Source organism: Tyto alba, unplaced genomic scaffold (assembly GCF_018691265.1).
Source record: "Tyto alba isolate M040663 unplaced genomic scaffold, T.alba_DEE_v4.0 Super-Scaffold_13, whole genome shotgun sequence".
NCBI lineage: Eukaryota > Metazoa > Chordata > Aves > Strigiformes > Tytonidae > Tyto > Tyto alba.
Window position 1 is genome coordinate 28,116,004 of NW_024881275.1, and position 17,579 is coordinate 28,133,582.

Consider the following 17,579-nt stretch of genomic DNA (forward strand, 5'->3'; position numbering starts at 1 on the left):
TGTTTATTAGAAGCTGGACATATTAAGCTGGTGCTGGAACAATGATTAGCAGTGAAGGAAGCTATGCATAAAAGATGCTACACTTGAAAATCTGCTGTTCTATACTCAGCCTGACTAAGGGCCAGAAACTGATTGCTGGCATAGTAATTGTGATTCCTTCCTTGTTTTCATCACACAAAACAAGCGCTCACAGGACAAAGTGGGCACACCTTGTGAAGAGAAAAAGAAATTCACACAAAAGTTACATTAGGAGTTTGCTTGATTCTGGTGTAGCTACTATGTTCTTACATTGTTCCAGAGGTTGTTGGCACAATAGGGATGTCTTCAGCTTCCAAAGGAATCGACCATGGTATCTGAAACTGGGGAGCAAGTTCTCTCATTATGATATTTCTAAAAAAGAGGTTAAAAAGAAAAAAAAACCCACAAAGTTTAAAACACAGCTTATACAACACATACAAATTCCAAACCAAATAGTTAATAAATACATGCATTTTTATCAATGTGATTTTAGAGTACTAGCAGTCATCTCTAGATGCATATTTTTATTTTAATTGTGTAATAAAAACCTACTTAAACAACAATTTAAAGCTACTACAACTGCTACAGGGACAACATTAGCCTAACGGCCCCATATTTGTAACCTCAGCTTTTGAACTCCAATTTCTAAAAGAGTTCCTTGGATATGATGAGATACCTGATTCCATTGCCTAACTGAAACTCTCTGGCAATCAGCAAGCTATTATCATCAAAATGCAACTGATACCTTTAGTGGTAATTTCTCAAAGGTTTCTGTGATAGAATTGGAAAAATAGGTGAAGTCTCTGGTCATAACTGAAATGGTAACACTGTCCCCACCTACAGAATGTTACTAAATCTTGCTAATGTTCTGTTTCCAAAGTATTTCATCAAAATATTCTAAAATTCAGATTAATATCTACACAAGAAGCAGTAACATTGAGGAAAAAACCTGTGCATCTTGAAGTAGTGTCAGCCAAAATTTAATCTATAAAAAGCTTGAAAAAAATCTGCTGTTACTTAACATTGCAATGTATTACCTTAAGGAATAAAGTGTAAGGAAAAAATTACAAGATAACTTTTTTTCAGAGAATTCAACAGCTACAACAATTTCAGTAAAAATAAATTAAAATGGGTCTGAGAATTTTAACTCAAAAAGTGGCCTAAAACAGGACTACAGTTGTTATCTGGGATTTTGGTTTAGTTCTCATCTGGGATTTCATCTTCGTTCTTCCTCTATTTAACAAGATCACAGACCATTTGATAATGCACAAAGTCACACTCTATCTTATCAGTGTAGTATTACTGAAAAGCTAGTTTAACTGGCCAAAATGGGATCAGCCTACTTTGAGGACAATATTTCATTGGCATAGAGTTCACTACCCAATTCTGTATGATACCTTGTTATACCTTTTTTTACTCCCAGTAGCAGAGAGAAGATGTTATGACAGAAAACACCTTGATAGGACATCAGTTTGGATTTACCAGTATGAAATCCAGAAATATACAAGTATACACCAGCTTCAGATCAAGAACAGTGTACATTAATTTGGGCACATACCAAACAGCAGCAAGCATAACCATCTAGTGGTGCTTCTCTACTTCCAAAAATATCTCAACTAGCTTTAAGAACTTAAAATCCAGCTTCCAAAATACAGTTTGGTTAAAGTGTTCACAAAACACTCAGACTCAGATATTTTGGATGATTCTAGGAATGCAGAATTTATTTAGGATTTAATTATTGATTTAGGATCAATTTAAAGTATTTTATTACTTAATTGCTTATTTTATGTGATATTTAATTTTAAATAATTAATTTAGGAATAAGGAATAAGTAGTACATAAACTACAGTCACATACAGAGTGAACAGGCAAAACTTCTGAAATAGAAAAGTAAACTCTTACCCTAGTATCTTAGCACAGTCATCATAGTATTTCATGGAGTTTTTCACAAAACTGAAGCCATTCACATCACAGACATAGGACTGTCCATTAGCACGCAGCAAATCAAAGCCACAAACTGTTTGCTGTTTTTAAGAATAAAAGTTCAAACAGATCAAAAGATCACCTTCCTTAGGATTCCTTATTCTAAATAAACCTTGTATTTTAACACAGTATTAATCTGAAAACATGACAAAAATATGGCAGATTTTATACTTAATACCTTTTGCCAGTTCCATGTTAGGTTCACTCACGTCATACAAACATCTTCCTATTTTTAACTTTATATCCCCAACTTGATTTTACCTTTCCTACATATCCCTAGTACTCTCAGTGTTGAAGGTCAAGTTCACATGTGCACAAACTTAACCTTGCATAAGCAATGACGAGCCTACAAATTCCCCATTCTGACAGTGGTTTCCCCCTACATATATTTTTTTAAGGGTGGCAGGCAAGAAATGACAAAATATTGATAAAAACATTTTTGTCCAAATTTAAATTTGAGAGGATAGTTTTGATATTGACAGAATATTGACATTATTAGCACAGGATACTAGATGCTATTTCAACAAATAACTTTTTTAGATCTTAAATGCCACTTTGCTAGGTGATAGAGGTTCACATCCTACAGGCTCCAGAATGCCATCATAGTTACCCACAGGTAATGAGACAGACTGAAAGACAGCCTTTTAATAAGATAGGTGAAAGAAGGGTAAGAGATTGAATGAAGTTTTGAACACAGGAATCTTAAAACTATATAAAAATGGAAACTATCAAACACTTCAAATAAGGACCTAGTCACGTCAGAACCATAGTATTATTTAATTGGGCTCCATGCAAATGCTTGGTAACAAAAGTTACTAAAAATTAACTACTGAAATTGTGTTTTGCTAACTTTAAAACCACTACAAAATGTTTGTACGTATTACTCATAGAACAGACACACCGTGGACTAGCAAACCACGATAGCAAATTATGAATTCAGGAAACTTAGGCAATGTAAGAAACACATCCAGAACTTCGCAAACCATTAAAGGAAGAATTCTTCTAGAGTAAAAAAAAAAAGATACAGATGTGAAAGCTTAGGTTTTCACTTTCCTATGAGTTCTGCAGCAATTATCACTGCTGGCTCTGTGAAGTAAACTCTACGGAAGTTTCATGCAATAAACAATTAATTAACACTAAACGTTTCATCAGATAGAAAAGTAATCAGCTTACTTTAAAGGCAAGGCATACTTTCCAAGCAATTAACTTCTCTCTTGCATTCAGGATTACTGGATACCTCACTTCTTTTCCTTCACTGTCTCGTTCTACCTTGCCATCCAGAGCTGGAGACTTCCGGGCTTCAGCATGAGCATAGTCTGGACCTACTGTGTACACCTTTATTGAAAAACAGGAACTCTTGATTCAGTGTAATTAAATTACCCATATGCATACATTTTGCCAAATTTATCTCAAATGTGAGACTTTGAAAGATACCAGCTGCATTGAAAATGTCACTCTAAAGTACCTTCCTCAATGGCATTCTCTGTCTTCAGAGAACACCCATCATTTACTGACAACCTAGGATAAAACAAGAGGAGAAAACAGATGGAGCACAGCTAAAGAAAAATAGTAATTATAAAACTTGATTAATAAAAATTAGTTTCTCGATTATGGTGGTACAGAGGTAAATAATAGTTTTGCTCTCCAAAACATCTGCAGAACTTGGAAAGCAGATTGATTTGAGAATTATTTCAGTTTATTTGAATAAGGGAATCTGGCTGCAGGACTAAATGATTCTCTTAATTAAAAAATATTTTCATATTTTAGGGAGGACTTAGCAAAGCAAAGATTTGCCCAGATTTATCATGACAAGGCAGGGGCTTAATAGAATGACTGTGCTATCTGTTCTGCTGCAGTTTTGATGCTCACTGAAAGGATTGGGGGATATGCTAGAAGAGACTTGTTAGTGGATCTCAAAAATGGGCTACCGTCACTTTAAGAACTAAATGCTAAGCTTTGATAAAAAAAGTATTCAACTAAACCAGATGATTGCAAATACTGCCAATTTAGTCAATACAGGCAAGAGGGCAAGTTGGATGAAGCTGCCTAATATAAAGCTGACAGTCTCATTACTTGAAGAAAATCAATTTTGATTTGATGACTACACTATAACCAGTAGCCAAAATAGTGCCCACTCCTCAAGTCATCTGCATCTCTTCAGGTTGCAAGAAACTTTTATTTTTGGAAACAGTTTGTAAACCTCTTACACATATATCCATAAACTCAGGTTAACCTATTGCAAAGTGTTGCACAGTATAACTGTCTGAAGAGCAAAGCTGTTCTCCATTAGAAGTACTGTGTTTAGCTAGAATAAGAATCATGTTCTTTATTTATGAACTGTATCAAAACTTCATTAGAATTAATCCTTGACACAAAGATATACTTTCATCTTTAAAACTGACAATCTCTTGGAGCACTTGATTGTTCTAAATATAAATAAGAAGGTGCTGTTGTCATACCTTCACATCAGTGCCATCTGTAGGCATGAATTCCTCATAAATATAGGAGCCTGTTTTTCTCACGCTGCTTTCGGGGGAATAAACACTGCTTCTGCTGCCAATCTGAAATTAGTATTTTTCTATTAATAAACTCATAGGTTACCACCTGAGAAGCTTTAAAACTCCTTAAAATAACACATTTGTACTGAGAAAACACTTCCTGTACCAAATGAAGCAAGTAGGTTTTGATGATTCCCGAAAGATTTTTATAAGATTCTGAAAGTGCACTAATAGCGTATGCTTCCTTTACCTGTAAGGATCTGGAGTGGCTAACAATCTACTGCAAGGAACAAGGGTCTTCGTTCAAACTACATGTTCTCCTGAAAAGAATTTCTCGATCTGCCACTACTCCTATATGAGCAGGACATGACAAAACAAGTCCCAGATAACATACAGATAAGATATAATTACTCTGAAATTCTCTCAGATATCTACAACTTTTCACTATCTTTTGTGCAATACCCTCACCTTTCGAAAGAGCCTCTGGCTTCCACCACCAGCAGATGTTGGATAATAAATGTAAACATTGTGGTCCTCAGCACTAACTGGCTTTTCTACAAAAGGTTTTTGGAAAATTTCTCCATTCACTTCCACATGATCTTCTCCTTCAATCAAGTTGCATTCTGAAGAAACAGTGCAAGTAACAGAGATGTAATAATATATTGATGGAATTAAATGATTACAGATTTGGGGTAATTTTGTAGGTTGAAATATAAAGACTGTATTACATTTTTGGTTCACTGATTTGTTATTGACTGCACAAAGACCTGATGATTATGCGCTGAACACGTCTGCTGTACCACGTCTATCTTATGTTACTTTAATACTGTGTTCCAGGATTTCTGTTGATTCCCTCGGTGTCAGACAGAAAATCATCTCCTATGGATGCATAAACTTACATGGGTGCTATCTATTTGGAAATGTTTTGAAGACAGGGGGTGGGCTGTTTGTTTCTTTCTTCAGTGCCTTTCTCTGAAATATTAGGGGGATGGCATATGGACAGTGAACATGATGTGGTGCCAGATGCAACAGTACTTCTAATAGGCTGAGTACTGTCTCATACAGTGTGATTGATGCACCTTGCATAGAGGATTAGGTCCTCTGGAATCAGGTATCAGGAATCTCTTCACTGCTGGTTGGCTGCATGCAGCAGCTTTTATTTCAATTTTGTAGCATAAGTAAGTCCTTTTCCCCTTAGATTATGCAGACATTTTAACTTAAAAATCCCCACCTCTTAAGATCTACACTACAGTAATATTTCAATTTTCTTCTTATCTCTTATTCTTGTGTCTTGACCTGTCACTGCAATCTCCCGTCACTGCTGTAAGCTTTCATTTTAGTAAAAAAAGCTGTTAAGTCTGTTTTCACGTACAGAAAAAAATTTATTCCAATTTATATTCAGAGTATATAATCTGCAGATCTGTCTGGACTAGATTTCCCTTATATGGTCACTTTTACTTAGAAGGGAAAGTATTCAGTAGCCAGACTTGTTTCTGTCAGTATTAATTTCCTAAGTAAAATTACTAACTATTGTGGGTAATGTAACATCATGAATGCTGCTCCATTTGGTGACATATTAGAATCTCAGTTTGAGTCTGGAGGTCCTTATATTCTAGTTGTTCTATGATGGTTGTAAAAGGACTGTAACTCCAGGCTTCAGCACCATGCCTTTCAGATGCACACTTGTACTGTTTTTGACTGAGATGGAGTTAATTTTCTTCACAGCAGCTGTGACCAAAAGAGTCTTGCTGTCTTAGTTATTGCTGAACAGTGCTTACACTGCCTCAACGCCTCTCCTGTTTCACACATTGCCCCTACAGGCAGTATCAGTTAAGCCATAATACTTTAAACACTGGAGAAGAAATCAACCTCTGCACAAATGAATTAATTGTCAAGCAACTGAAATTTAGCTTTCCGCTATTTATGTACTCTTCTCCAGTGAAAACAACAAGATGCCAATGCTTGATATTTAAGTAACCCATTTTTACCTTGGGGATTGTTTGGATCACGATTCAGAACTGCATAGCGAGGAAGTAAAATGCCTTCAGCTTTAAGAATACCATACACTTCTCTCCTAGAAAAAGAACAAAAGTTGCACAGTAAGACAGCAAATCCTGTCAATACTTGTATTTTACAGTCCATAAGTAAGGGAGGAGAAAAGTACATACTTTTTTTTTTTTTTTACATATATAATATTCTACTTATTAATATAATGTTTTAAAGGGCACTGACACAGCTGTACCTTTGCAGTGATCTCACCAGTATCAATAGAAATGTAATTTTCTATGTCAGTTCTGCCCTCTTCACTCTGGCAGTGTAACAGCAATTTACATAGAACAATTCTCTTGTTAAAGGCGATTATTAACAGGAAGGGTTGAAAAAGTTTATACAGGACAGCAAATGAAAGCATCCAAATTATCAAGTCTGGTCACTGTTCAGAATGTTCCAATGTTTATGTATTTTGCTCACTACCGGTCTGCTAATATTTGCTATGCATGATCGAAGCTCCAAAAGAAAATTCACTTTGAATAACTACATGATCTTTGACTATCAACAACTTCTGTTAAGTGTATACTAAACAGAAAAAAGGACCTTTAGTAAGTCACATGAATTCTAAAATTATAGCAGGTTGTACAGTTGCTATACATACCTATGCTATATATAATTTCATAGTTTAAACTATTATATTTGCTAAGCTTCAGACAAATGTATCACCAAATGTCTACCTTGGTAAATCTTCAGACATATCAATATAAAAGCAGTAAAAGAAAAAACACACCTAAAGAGATACCCCAGAAATCTATGCATACATTAATAAAACATAGCATTCACTGTAATTTTATTCAGACTATCATACAATACACTGGAACTCTTGCTATGCAATAACAACAGATTTTCATAGTCTCCAACTGAAAAGCAGTTTGCGGTTCATAGGTAATTAGTGTTACTTACCTGTCTTGTATGTGATACTGCATATTCAAGTCATTGATTATGAATGGATTCCTGAGTTTTGCATAAGCAACTGCTTTATCAAGTGGAAATCCTAAAATATTTATTAAGGCAAATAAATTAAAACTACAAGATACAACACCAGTAAATAGTTTAGAACCTTTATATTCAAGCTTTAGAGTACAACCAGAAACATGGCTTAAATGGGAAGATCCTCCCTCAACTATAGATATACGTAAATGCGAGCTCAAGACAATCATGAAACTACAGCTTAATTTCAGTATAGGCTGCCAAAAGCAGTAGTCCTGTCCCCAATTCCCTTCCCTGCACTTCACATGCCCTCCACTTCCACAGGGCCAGAACAAAGGCTTTTATTGACTCTGCCTTAAAATATGATTTTTAGCTTCAGTCTACTCATCTTTGGTTCACTACCCAGCTTCACAAAAAGCCTTAGATATTAGCAAGGATACATGACCAAGTGGCCAGAGACACAACACTGCCACTGAGAAAGTAGCATGCTTTCACAGTTATTGGACCATGTAAGCATTAGATCACCGTTTCCACTGGCTCCACAAATATTTATCCATGGAATAGTTATTTTAAATACCATGTCAGACTGGACTTTCTCAAGCAATGAAAACAGTATATTATAAAAGCCCGTATTCTCAAAGTCAGTTGTATTATATAAACAATATAATACAACACAATAAACAATATATAAACAAGACAAATTAATTGCTTCCTAGGGAAATCCAATAAAACTACAAGACAAAAGAAATAAAAAGACCCCCCCAAATGGTTAAAGTATTTAGATGTCAAAAATATTTATGGTATTAAAAGATTTACCTTTAGAATGAAAAGAAATGAGACAGTCACATAAAGGCCAGTTTTCTACTGGCTCATTCAAAATAACATCCTCTTCAAATATTACCACAGTTATGTACTTAAACATGGAGAGGCGTTCAAGAATTTCCTTCATTGGTTTGGACTTGGATTTCTTAGCCATTGAACAAATCCCAACTGCGATTTGTCTTTCTGGTGGCTGAAGAGGAGGGGGAAAAAGTGATTATTTTTAGGTTTTCTCAGAACACAACAGGGTTTTAGCAGTACAATACTAGAGCAGATATTTTCTGTTAAAATTCACATACTACCTTTAACTTAAGTTTTTAATCACGTAAATTGCTATCAGTAACAAAATGCAGCATGACAGAACACTGCATTGCATCCTTATGAAAAATGTCTCAAAAAATGAAACTGTTCAATAGCTCTACACTACGCTCTACACTACTTTTTTTGAATATTCTATTAGGAACAAATACATGGGATCAAAATCTAAGTGAGAAATGTGAAATCTGAATGAAATCATACTTATGGCTTACTCAGAAATTAAGTAGCAATTCCTTTTTAAACTATTTAATTTTTCTATGTTTACTTAGTAGTCACAAGGCTTCTCATCTTATTATCTAAAATTACAAGTGAATTATGAAAGGGAAAACTAGTAAACCAGAAAATACTATTCTAGATTTCTGAGCTATTTTTCAATGGACAGTTTCACTTTTTTTCTCTATATTTTCTTTTATGTTATAAGCCTTTAAAATGTCTTTCCCCCAGTGGTATTCCTAAGTGCAACAACAGCCAACCTACTCCTCTGTTTAAAAACAAAGCCACCCCAGAACAAACGTTTATTTCAATTTACTGTTCTTTTAAAACATAACCAACCACCTTCCCTTGCTAAAACACACTGACTGAATTGAGCTGTCTGAGCTGCTAATTTTGCTCTACTTCTCTACATTCGAAGCTACTTTTAATCATGAAGTGTTTTATTAATACCTCCTTGCACATGCTTGTAATCAATGAAAATTTAATCTATTACCTAAAGCAAAATGCTACAGAGTAAAAGAACAGCAAAATACAGCTAGAAATATGACATGATGACTAATGCATGATAAAATTAAGAGTTTGTCTTAAACTAAAAATTATTAAGTACAGTGCTAAAATACAATTCAGAACACTGTGCAAGGATAATAAACTAAGATATAACTTAAGATCAATTTAGCATGCACTTACTGTATGCCAAGACAAGGAAGAAGAATGAAAACATGTCTGATCTTAAAGAAAACAACAGTAAGATGAAAAAAGAAACATTGAGTCTGTTCAAACTGAAAAATCAAAAGTTAATTCTGCAGCAGCTGACAACACACACACAAAAGAAAACTCTTGATTATTTTTTGATACTAATTATCCAAGTAAATAAAATGAAGGCTTATATCATCAAGTTCATTCCCAGAATCCACACCAAGTCTGCAAAGCTGGTACATCAACTTCAGCTGCCCTAAAACTCTGTATTAAGGTTGAGCACATTTACTTCAAAGTTCAAGGTATACTTACTTAACAAGTGTGCTGCATTTCCAGATACAACTGACAGATCACTGTCTGAATATGAACAATTTCCCAATTCAGAACACCATTTCAGTATTAGACTTCTGAGACCTAATGCCATTTCAAAGTAAACTTATGCTAGAGATCATACAGAATAGTACACACATGTCCCTGCAGTACATACAGAGTCATATTCTTCCTCCTCTTCTTCCCCATGGTCATAAAAGTGCTCATAATCTGTAGTTCTGGCTGAATCCAATAATTCTTCTCCATCTTCTCCACCGACGAAGAATCTAGGAGGATCATTCTCTGTTGCGCTCACAGACATGGTTACAAGATCTACAGAGATCTATGTAGAAACTGCAGCCACTTTGGCAGCTGAGATACTGGGCATGTTTCCCGCTGACACAGGAACACAGAAGTCCCCTGCTCTTTGATGTTGCTTGCGTGGTGTTGCCACTGCGATGATGTTGTCTACCAGACACTGTTTAACTCGTATCATCTGCTCATTATTGATTCAAGTTGCTGCTCCAAGAAACCCACACAGCAGGCTATTGCTTCCCTGAGATGATAAAACTTTTTATCCTAAAAGAAATATCCAAACAAACAACAAAAAGAAAAAACACACATGATAAAGGCACATAGAAATAACGCCTTCTCATTTAGAAAAAGTGTCTGAACATTTACTTCTGAGCAAAGCATCAGAAATAGAACAGTGCATACAACACACAGTCCACACTCTACATGTATGTTAAGAGCTGGGGGGAATAATTTCAAGGTATTTTCAAACTACTGATGCAGACATTTTAAAAATAGACAACAACTCATGCAAGTAAAAACTGTTGAATGCATTTTTTTTCCTAACTTAAGAAGGGTAAAGTGCAGAGTATATCTTCTATACAAAAAATGAAACAACAAAAATCTTCTCCAATATTTGCGATATTTAACTCACCATCCCTGTTATCAGCTGCTTTTTTCCAAGTTTCCTGATCAAATGGCAGACAAAAATGCTAATAAAATCTATAAAGACTCCATTAGAACTAAATATAAACCTATTTTTTCAAAAAATGAGTGAATCCTCAGTGTAAAAGCAGAATGTATGTTCCAGCCTGATGTTTACTTCCAGCAAAGCATTGCTTTATTTTCACAATGAAGAATTAACATTTACAGAGATGTACCCCAGCACTGCCTTCTGTCAAAAGTAGTTCTAAGCACTAATGTACCAGTGAATTTAACACATATTGTACCCTTTTAACCAGTCATGTGAAAATAAAATCTTGGCCAAATAACTTGTATACAGAAACAGAGACTCAGAGCTCAGTCTCCTGTTGTTTTAATTAGGTAACTGTTCTTGCTGTAAATTGTGCATGACTTTATACTATGAATTATAATCTATTATTGCTACTTAGAAAATTAATAATAAGTTACTTGTTTAAAAGCTCATCTGATCAAATGGTTTAGGTTAAACTGTTTATTAGTCAGATCATTACGTAAGTACCACTCAACAATGATGTCTCAGCAGAAATGAATTTGTCTTTAAATATCTGTCAAACAGACTGGCTGTTCTATCAACGAAATGAAGCAATAGTGAATTCCCAATGGTGATCAGCTTCCCGTGAAATAGGATGGTAAACAGAGCAAAAGTTACCCAGAAATAATCTGTCCTAAATCAGAGAGCAATAGGTTATGCATGGGTAAACAATACAGTTGTTTCAGATCCAGAAGCTGAAGCTGAGGTCTGAACAACAGACACGTCTGGAGTGACAGCAGAGGATTAAAAAGATTCATTTCTTAAACTTATTTGTTATGTATCAGCTCTCCATCAATGCCACTAATGAAAAATTACTTTCCCTTAGAACATGAAACTGCAGCCATTTGTCCTTCAAGCAACAAGAACAAAATGAAATTTCAAACATCTAATTCATCTTCTGCCCACAAGAGTTAGAAATTAGGTATTGAGATAAATCAACCCTGTCTATGTCAGGGTGAAGAAAGCGAGCTTTACAAATCCTATTTTGAGCAAGCTTCAGAAAAGCAGAGGTTATTGCAAATATATATTGGCAACTAATAAAGAATTTTGAAACACAAAAGACCCCAAAAAACTGGTAGAGTCTGAAAATAAAGTTTAACTGTTCCTCTTTTATCAGCTTCCCCTCCCACTACCCAGATTTGGTAAATTGGAAACAAGTGTTTTAACGGCTTTTAAAACCCCAGGTTTTCTCATAGAGAAGAAAAAGCAACCACTTGAGGCAGATAAGCAGTAGGTAGTCAGAAGAGGTTTTTTAAGCTTCTTCACCCTATCTATTCCTACAGTGCACTTTGTGAGAGCAGAAGAAATTGTGAAATTTGTGTGCGATCAATGACTAGTTATTTCATGAGGATCTCTGGCACTACCTGAGTCTCTGTAACCCAAAGTGGTCACTTCTCAAAGCAAGTAGAAACCATACAAATAAAGACTGAAAGGAAAGCACAATGTATTTGTCTACATATGACACAAAGAGCATTAAGTTTGTCACATTATATCTACCAAACCTGTCTCAAAATTACTGGTTTTCTACCTTCCTAACTCAAGAATCTGGATAGTGTTATTGGTGGCAAGTAGACCTGTCAAGCGGAGCTTCAATTGCAGAAAACAGACTTTGAATAGTCACATAATCTGCCTGGAGTTAACAGATTATTTTCTGCAAGATTTATTATATTGTTCACCCATCTGAAGGTAGATGAATTACTAGACTGCCACTCCATGCTATTGTCTCTGGGTCCCAGAGTTTTCAGACATTTTGTAAAAATAAGGCCAAAGACACAGGATAAAGAAAAGATATTGACAATTTTCAGGCTTGTAAACTACTGCATGGACTCACTGAATTGCATATAAATTGGCATTCTGACTGATGATGGTTACCAGTTTATCTCCCAGACAGCAGATGCTGTAAGGTACTGTCATTAGCATAACTTGAGTCAGCATATAATGAATAAATGATTTCTTTTTTCGAATAAATGCTTTCAGAGATGGCAATAAAAATTCTTTCCCTCCAAATGCTTTGGCTACTATAAAATCTGAGGAATCCTCTTCTTCCTTGTGGTATGTGCAATAAAGAGTCCAAGAAAATAGACACAGAAAGAGGAACATGAGAGTAAGTGATTGCAACTACAGTGAACAACTTATACAAGTCTCCTAAAAGCATCTACAGCTATCTGACACAAATTATCCAGTAAGACCATGCTTGGATAAAAATGTGGTTCAAGCTGTACACCAAAATAAACGGCAGATCAAGAAGAGGGAGCTGTCTTCTTGTCCTAGAAGTACTGTCAATGCTGATCGGAGAAACTTCTCACACACCGTGCCCTATGCAAAATTTCATCTTGCTGCCCCTGAAGCAGGGAAGAGTCTCCCCAGTACCATTTTCTGTATGAAGAAGTGAGCAGCTGCAGCAATACAGAGGCAGAGATGGTCTATGTTAGATCCTCTCATACTTGGTGCATGAGCGTAAGTCTCATCACACAATGAAGATTACAAGATTACATGCACTGCCTCAGCCATGAAAGATTACAATGTAAGCAAGACAAAACCCAAAGCTTTGTGTTGGAATACTGACCCATTACTAAAGAGACAGCATCAAGAATATCCAGGCAACAATCTCCTACCGTACAATGACCTTTCCAGGTAAAATTAATTAGACTATGTTCCCTTCAAACCTCAGCTGTTACACAAGGCTTCTGTTTTACAGTTTACAGGTAAAAAAAATCTCTGCTAATTTTGAAAAACACAATTTAACTAACCGTGTTGTTTCTTAAAAGGACTTTCAACTAAATGTATGGCCTGTTCATTCCACCTGTCCTAAAACTTCCTATTCATGACCACTACACAATACGTCTTGGCCAAGAAAAAAAAAAAAAAAGTTTAAAGAAAACAGTAAATCTGCCAATTTTACATTCTCATATTAAAATAAACTCATATCAGTTTTTCCTTAATAATTCAGATGACACTAAAATAGTGCACTGCAAAAGAAAAGTTAAAATCCTTAAGTTAAATTGATATTATCACTTACTAGTGGAAGGTATACAAAATAATATTCTAAATAGATAAAATTACACATAGATAAACTTATCATTAACATACGAATAGAGCTGTATTTAAACCACAGTTTTGGGTAGTATGCTAAGCATTCAAAGTCTAGTGTTCACTCCAGTGGTGCACTATAGACTTTTTTCCCTAACAGAGTATTTCTCCACTACCACAAATATATTCTAAAAGAATAAACTAAAACATAGTCCTCAGTAAGTTTTAACAGAAATTTCCACAAACAGTTTTCCCATCCCCATTCCACATGTTTCAGCTGCTCAGGAACCCAGCCCCTCGTGATTCCCGTATTTACTTAGACCATAAAGATTAGCATTCTAGTAACTGTCAGCAACAAAACAATTCAACATAGCAACAGTGGTCTGAACAGTCATGTAAAAGGGGCTCAAAATTTTACCTGCCATGTTCCAAATACTGATAAAAATATATATGACTCCTGTCTAGACAGAGCATTTCACCAGGTTTTCTTCTGTGTTGCTGCAGCTATCAGAAGAATAAACATACGCTGCCTCTACTGCATTCTAGTGGAAACTAATGGAAACAAACTAGAATAAAAATGCTTCTCATCTATTATCTCAAGGAAAAAAACCAACCAAACAACAACAACAGTTGATATATTAAACAGCTATAAAACATTTCTAAATCATGAACCACCCAGGAAAACAACTTTAGGAAATGCCATTGTAACAAAACAACTACAAAAACTTTGTGACATTTACATTGTGGAAATGAACAGGTAACTGTACAAGAAGTGTAAGTGGTGCTCATCTGATTCTATACATATATACACATAACAATAACAAAACAGCCCACTCCCCTGCACCCTCCTTCCATATTGCTTTTCTATGTTCCAGTTCTTATCACTGTAGGCATATTCAAACTGTGTCTATTACCAGCTTCCCAAATGATTTTAATAGCAATTTTTCAGGTAGTCTCAGTGAGATGACAAAAAGCTTTGAAGACCTTCCTGCTAAAACTGCTATACCTAACATTTTCATTAACAGTACAATTAACAGCAAAAATGTTTACCTCATTCCTGCTGAGGCATTTTACCCGTTTTAAAATTGAAATTCTGCCACAGGATTTATGGTGTAACAAAGCACTTAAGACAGCCAGTTTGTTGGGTTGCTGGTGGAGCAGAAAGCATGGGGAAGGGGCAAGGGAGAAGCAGTGGGGAGACAGGAAGAACCAGCACAGTCAGAGAGCTGACAGCAGCAACTGCAATCCTGAGTGCTCTGCATGGATGTGTAACACCTTTCTACAGATGATTCAAAGAAACTTGGTATTACTTTGGATTTAAATGTGAGATTCTAGAACTACTAACAAGGCCCATGCTCAAGAACAACATTTCCTCAGGTCTGGCAGATGACCAGGAAGAGAAAGGAGACAGGACAGACAAAAGGCAAAAAAAAAAGGTAAAGGATGTCAAGACACTGAAGCTGCTGAAGACAACCCTGTGGGCAAACCATACATGACTTGCTTATTGCTGTACCTTACACAGCAAAAGATGACTATCCTTTCCAATTTACTTAAATATTCAATGTCTGCTGTGTCATGTAGTCAGTAACACAAAACATTAATATTTACACACAAACATTGATCTGTTCTACCACACATCCTGTGACGTGGTGAGGAGCAGCTGTCAGCCCATTACTGAGATGGACTAAACCTAAAAAACCGATGTAGAATGTAGAACACCTCTATCCCAATATCCCTCAACCACAAAAATATTACAGTTTTAGCCTGATAATACTTTGTGCACAACAACAACAACAACAAAAAAACAACAAACCAAATGAAACAATAGAAAAAAAAAAGGTATATAAAGGTATGAAATAATTACTGGAATTTACAACGTCCAGTGGTATAACCGGCTTATTAAGAAACATCAAACTGAGAAAAGCCTTTAGCTGTCCTCATCAAATACAAACTTCAACAACAGCCTTAAGAAGTTAATCACCTTCTGTAACACAGCTCTGCTCAGTAACACAAGGCCAGGAATTGTGCTGATACAGACAAGAAATAGGCTAAAAAATGTGGTAAAGGACAAAGATGAAATTAAAGAGGCTACACTACACGGCATTACAGGAACTACGTCACCTGCTATGATCTTGCATTAAACTAACATCAAGCTCTAGATTTCACAACATGCCAACATCTTCCCCCATGGTAAGTAGCCTATGCCTCAATACAAGCTTTTACAAAGTTTCTTTTTTATTCTGTAACTACTGTCACAGGAAACCAGATACAGTATTCAGTCTGCTCCTCCACCCTCCTCCCCCCAGACAAAATATGTAATCTGCAAAGTATCAGAAGGCAGGACAGACTACTGCACATTCCTCTCTCCACTGGCAGGCAGCGTGGCATGGGCAAAAAGTGATAGGCACCCACACAGGACTTCAATAAAATAAACCCAATCTTTCTCTCTCCCTCTACTTCACTGAAAAGCAGCTGACTATGTGCTCCAACCAGGACCCAGCAATCCATTCACCCTCCTTCCAGACTCTCCCAGGACTCCACCACAACTTGATCCACTGCATAGGGACAGCCACACTCTTTTACTACCTCTATACTTTACTACCTTCCTCCCCCCCACACCAAGAACCCTGCACCTTTTACTCCTGTCTAATCTCCCAGTCCAATGTGTCACCACTACTAGCTCTATCTGCTAGTCCCAATCTCCTCCGTTACAGGCAATGGGGTAGGGCAGTCCCCAAAATCTGTCAGGAAGTGCTGACAAGAACCTCCCAAACGAGAAGATTAAGAGTGGCCCATATCTGTTGGTTTTAGCCAGTCACTTGGTTGGGCCTACAATCCAAGCAGAGCTCTCAGATGGTCAGATGAAGAGCCATAATCTATGATAAATGACAATGGTAAACATGCTAAATTAATTCTGTTTGCTTGCAGGAACACTGCAAATATTTTGTGTTCCAGAAGAATTACTATGTAGTACTTTATGCATTACTCCACCAGAAAAATTATAGCAGCTCCCATTCCAAAACAGACTACTCACTTTTCAGGCTCGCTCTACTGAGACCTGAAGAAACATTCTGAAGAGTAAAGAAGAGCACTGAGTCTTCCTTGCCAGGTGAATTGCTTGTATTGGGTTTACATGGCAAGGCTTTGGCAGCTGGGCAGCTGCAGCAGTGGCTGCCCCCATGTCCGACAGAGCCAGTTCCAGCCAGCTCTAAGATGGACCTGAGCCCATGTTGGTGCCTCTGCAGTAACATATTTAAGAAAGGGTAGAAAACACTGCATAGCAGCTGAGAGAAGGGAGTGAAAAAATGTTAGAGAAAGGACCCTGCAGACACCAAGGTCAGTGAAGGAGTGGGAGGAGGTGCTTGAGGCACCAGATTCCCTTGCAGCTCATGGAGAAGACCATGGTGAGGCGGGTTGGCCCCCTGCAGCCCATGGCGGTTCACAGTGGAGCAGCCAGCCACCCTGCAATCAATGGAGGACCCCACGCAGGCGCAGGTGGACGTGCCCTGAAGAAAGCTGCGGCCCACAGAGAGCCTGTGCTGGAGCTTCCAGCAGAAGCTGCAGCCCATGGTAAGGCCCCATCTAAGAACAGGTTTTCTGACAGGACCTGTGACCCTGCAGGGGACCCATGCTGGACCAGTCTGTTCCTCAAGGACTGCGCCCCGTGGAAAGGACCCACACTGGAGCAGTTC

General features: G+C 36.8%; 1 protein-coding gene across 14 annotated transcripts in view; it reads right to left on the reverse strand.

The window, feature by feature from the left end:
- The window catches only part of PPIP5K2 (diphosphoinositol pentakisphosphate kinase 2), a 51,866-nt gene that overhangs the window by 29,974 nt on the left and 4,313 nt on the right, over positions 1-17,579 (reverse strand). For 7 of the 14 annotated variants that reach the window (XM_033006529.2, XM_033006527.2, XM_033006524.2 and 4 more), the window contains exons 2-10: positions 10,012-10,412; positions 8,295-8,490; positions 7,452-7,542; positions 6,488-6,573; positions 4,968-5,122; positions 4,461-4,562; positions 3,175-3,336; positions 1,921-2,042; positions 289-390 (exon numbers count right to left, since the gene is read on the reverse strand). In XM_033006529.2, coding sequence (XP_032862420.1) covers positions 289-390; positions 1,921-2,042; positions 3,175-3,336; positions 4,461-4,562; positions 4,968-5,122; positions 6,488-6,573; positions 7,452-7,542; positions 8,295-8,490; positions 10,012-10,155 — 1,160 coding nt within the window. In that variant the 5' untranslated portion in view covers positions 10,156-10,412. Of the gene's footprint in view, positions 1-288; positions 391-1,920; positions 2,043-3,174; positions 3,337-4,460; positions 4,563-4,967; positions 5,123-6,487; positions 6,574-7,451; positions 7,543-8,294; positions 8,491-9,515; positions 9,557-9,836; positions 10,413-17,579 lie in introns of those variants that run through there. The other 7 variants (XM_033006528.2, XM_033006526.2, XM_033006523.2 and 4 more) reach the window with 3 other exon arrangements.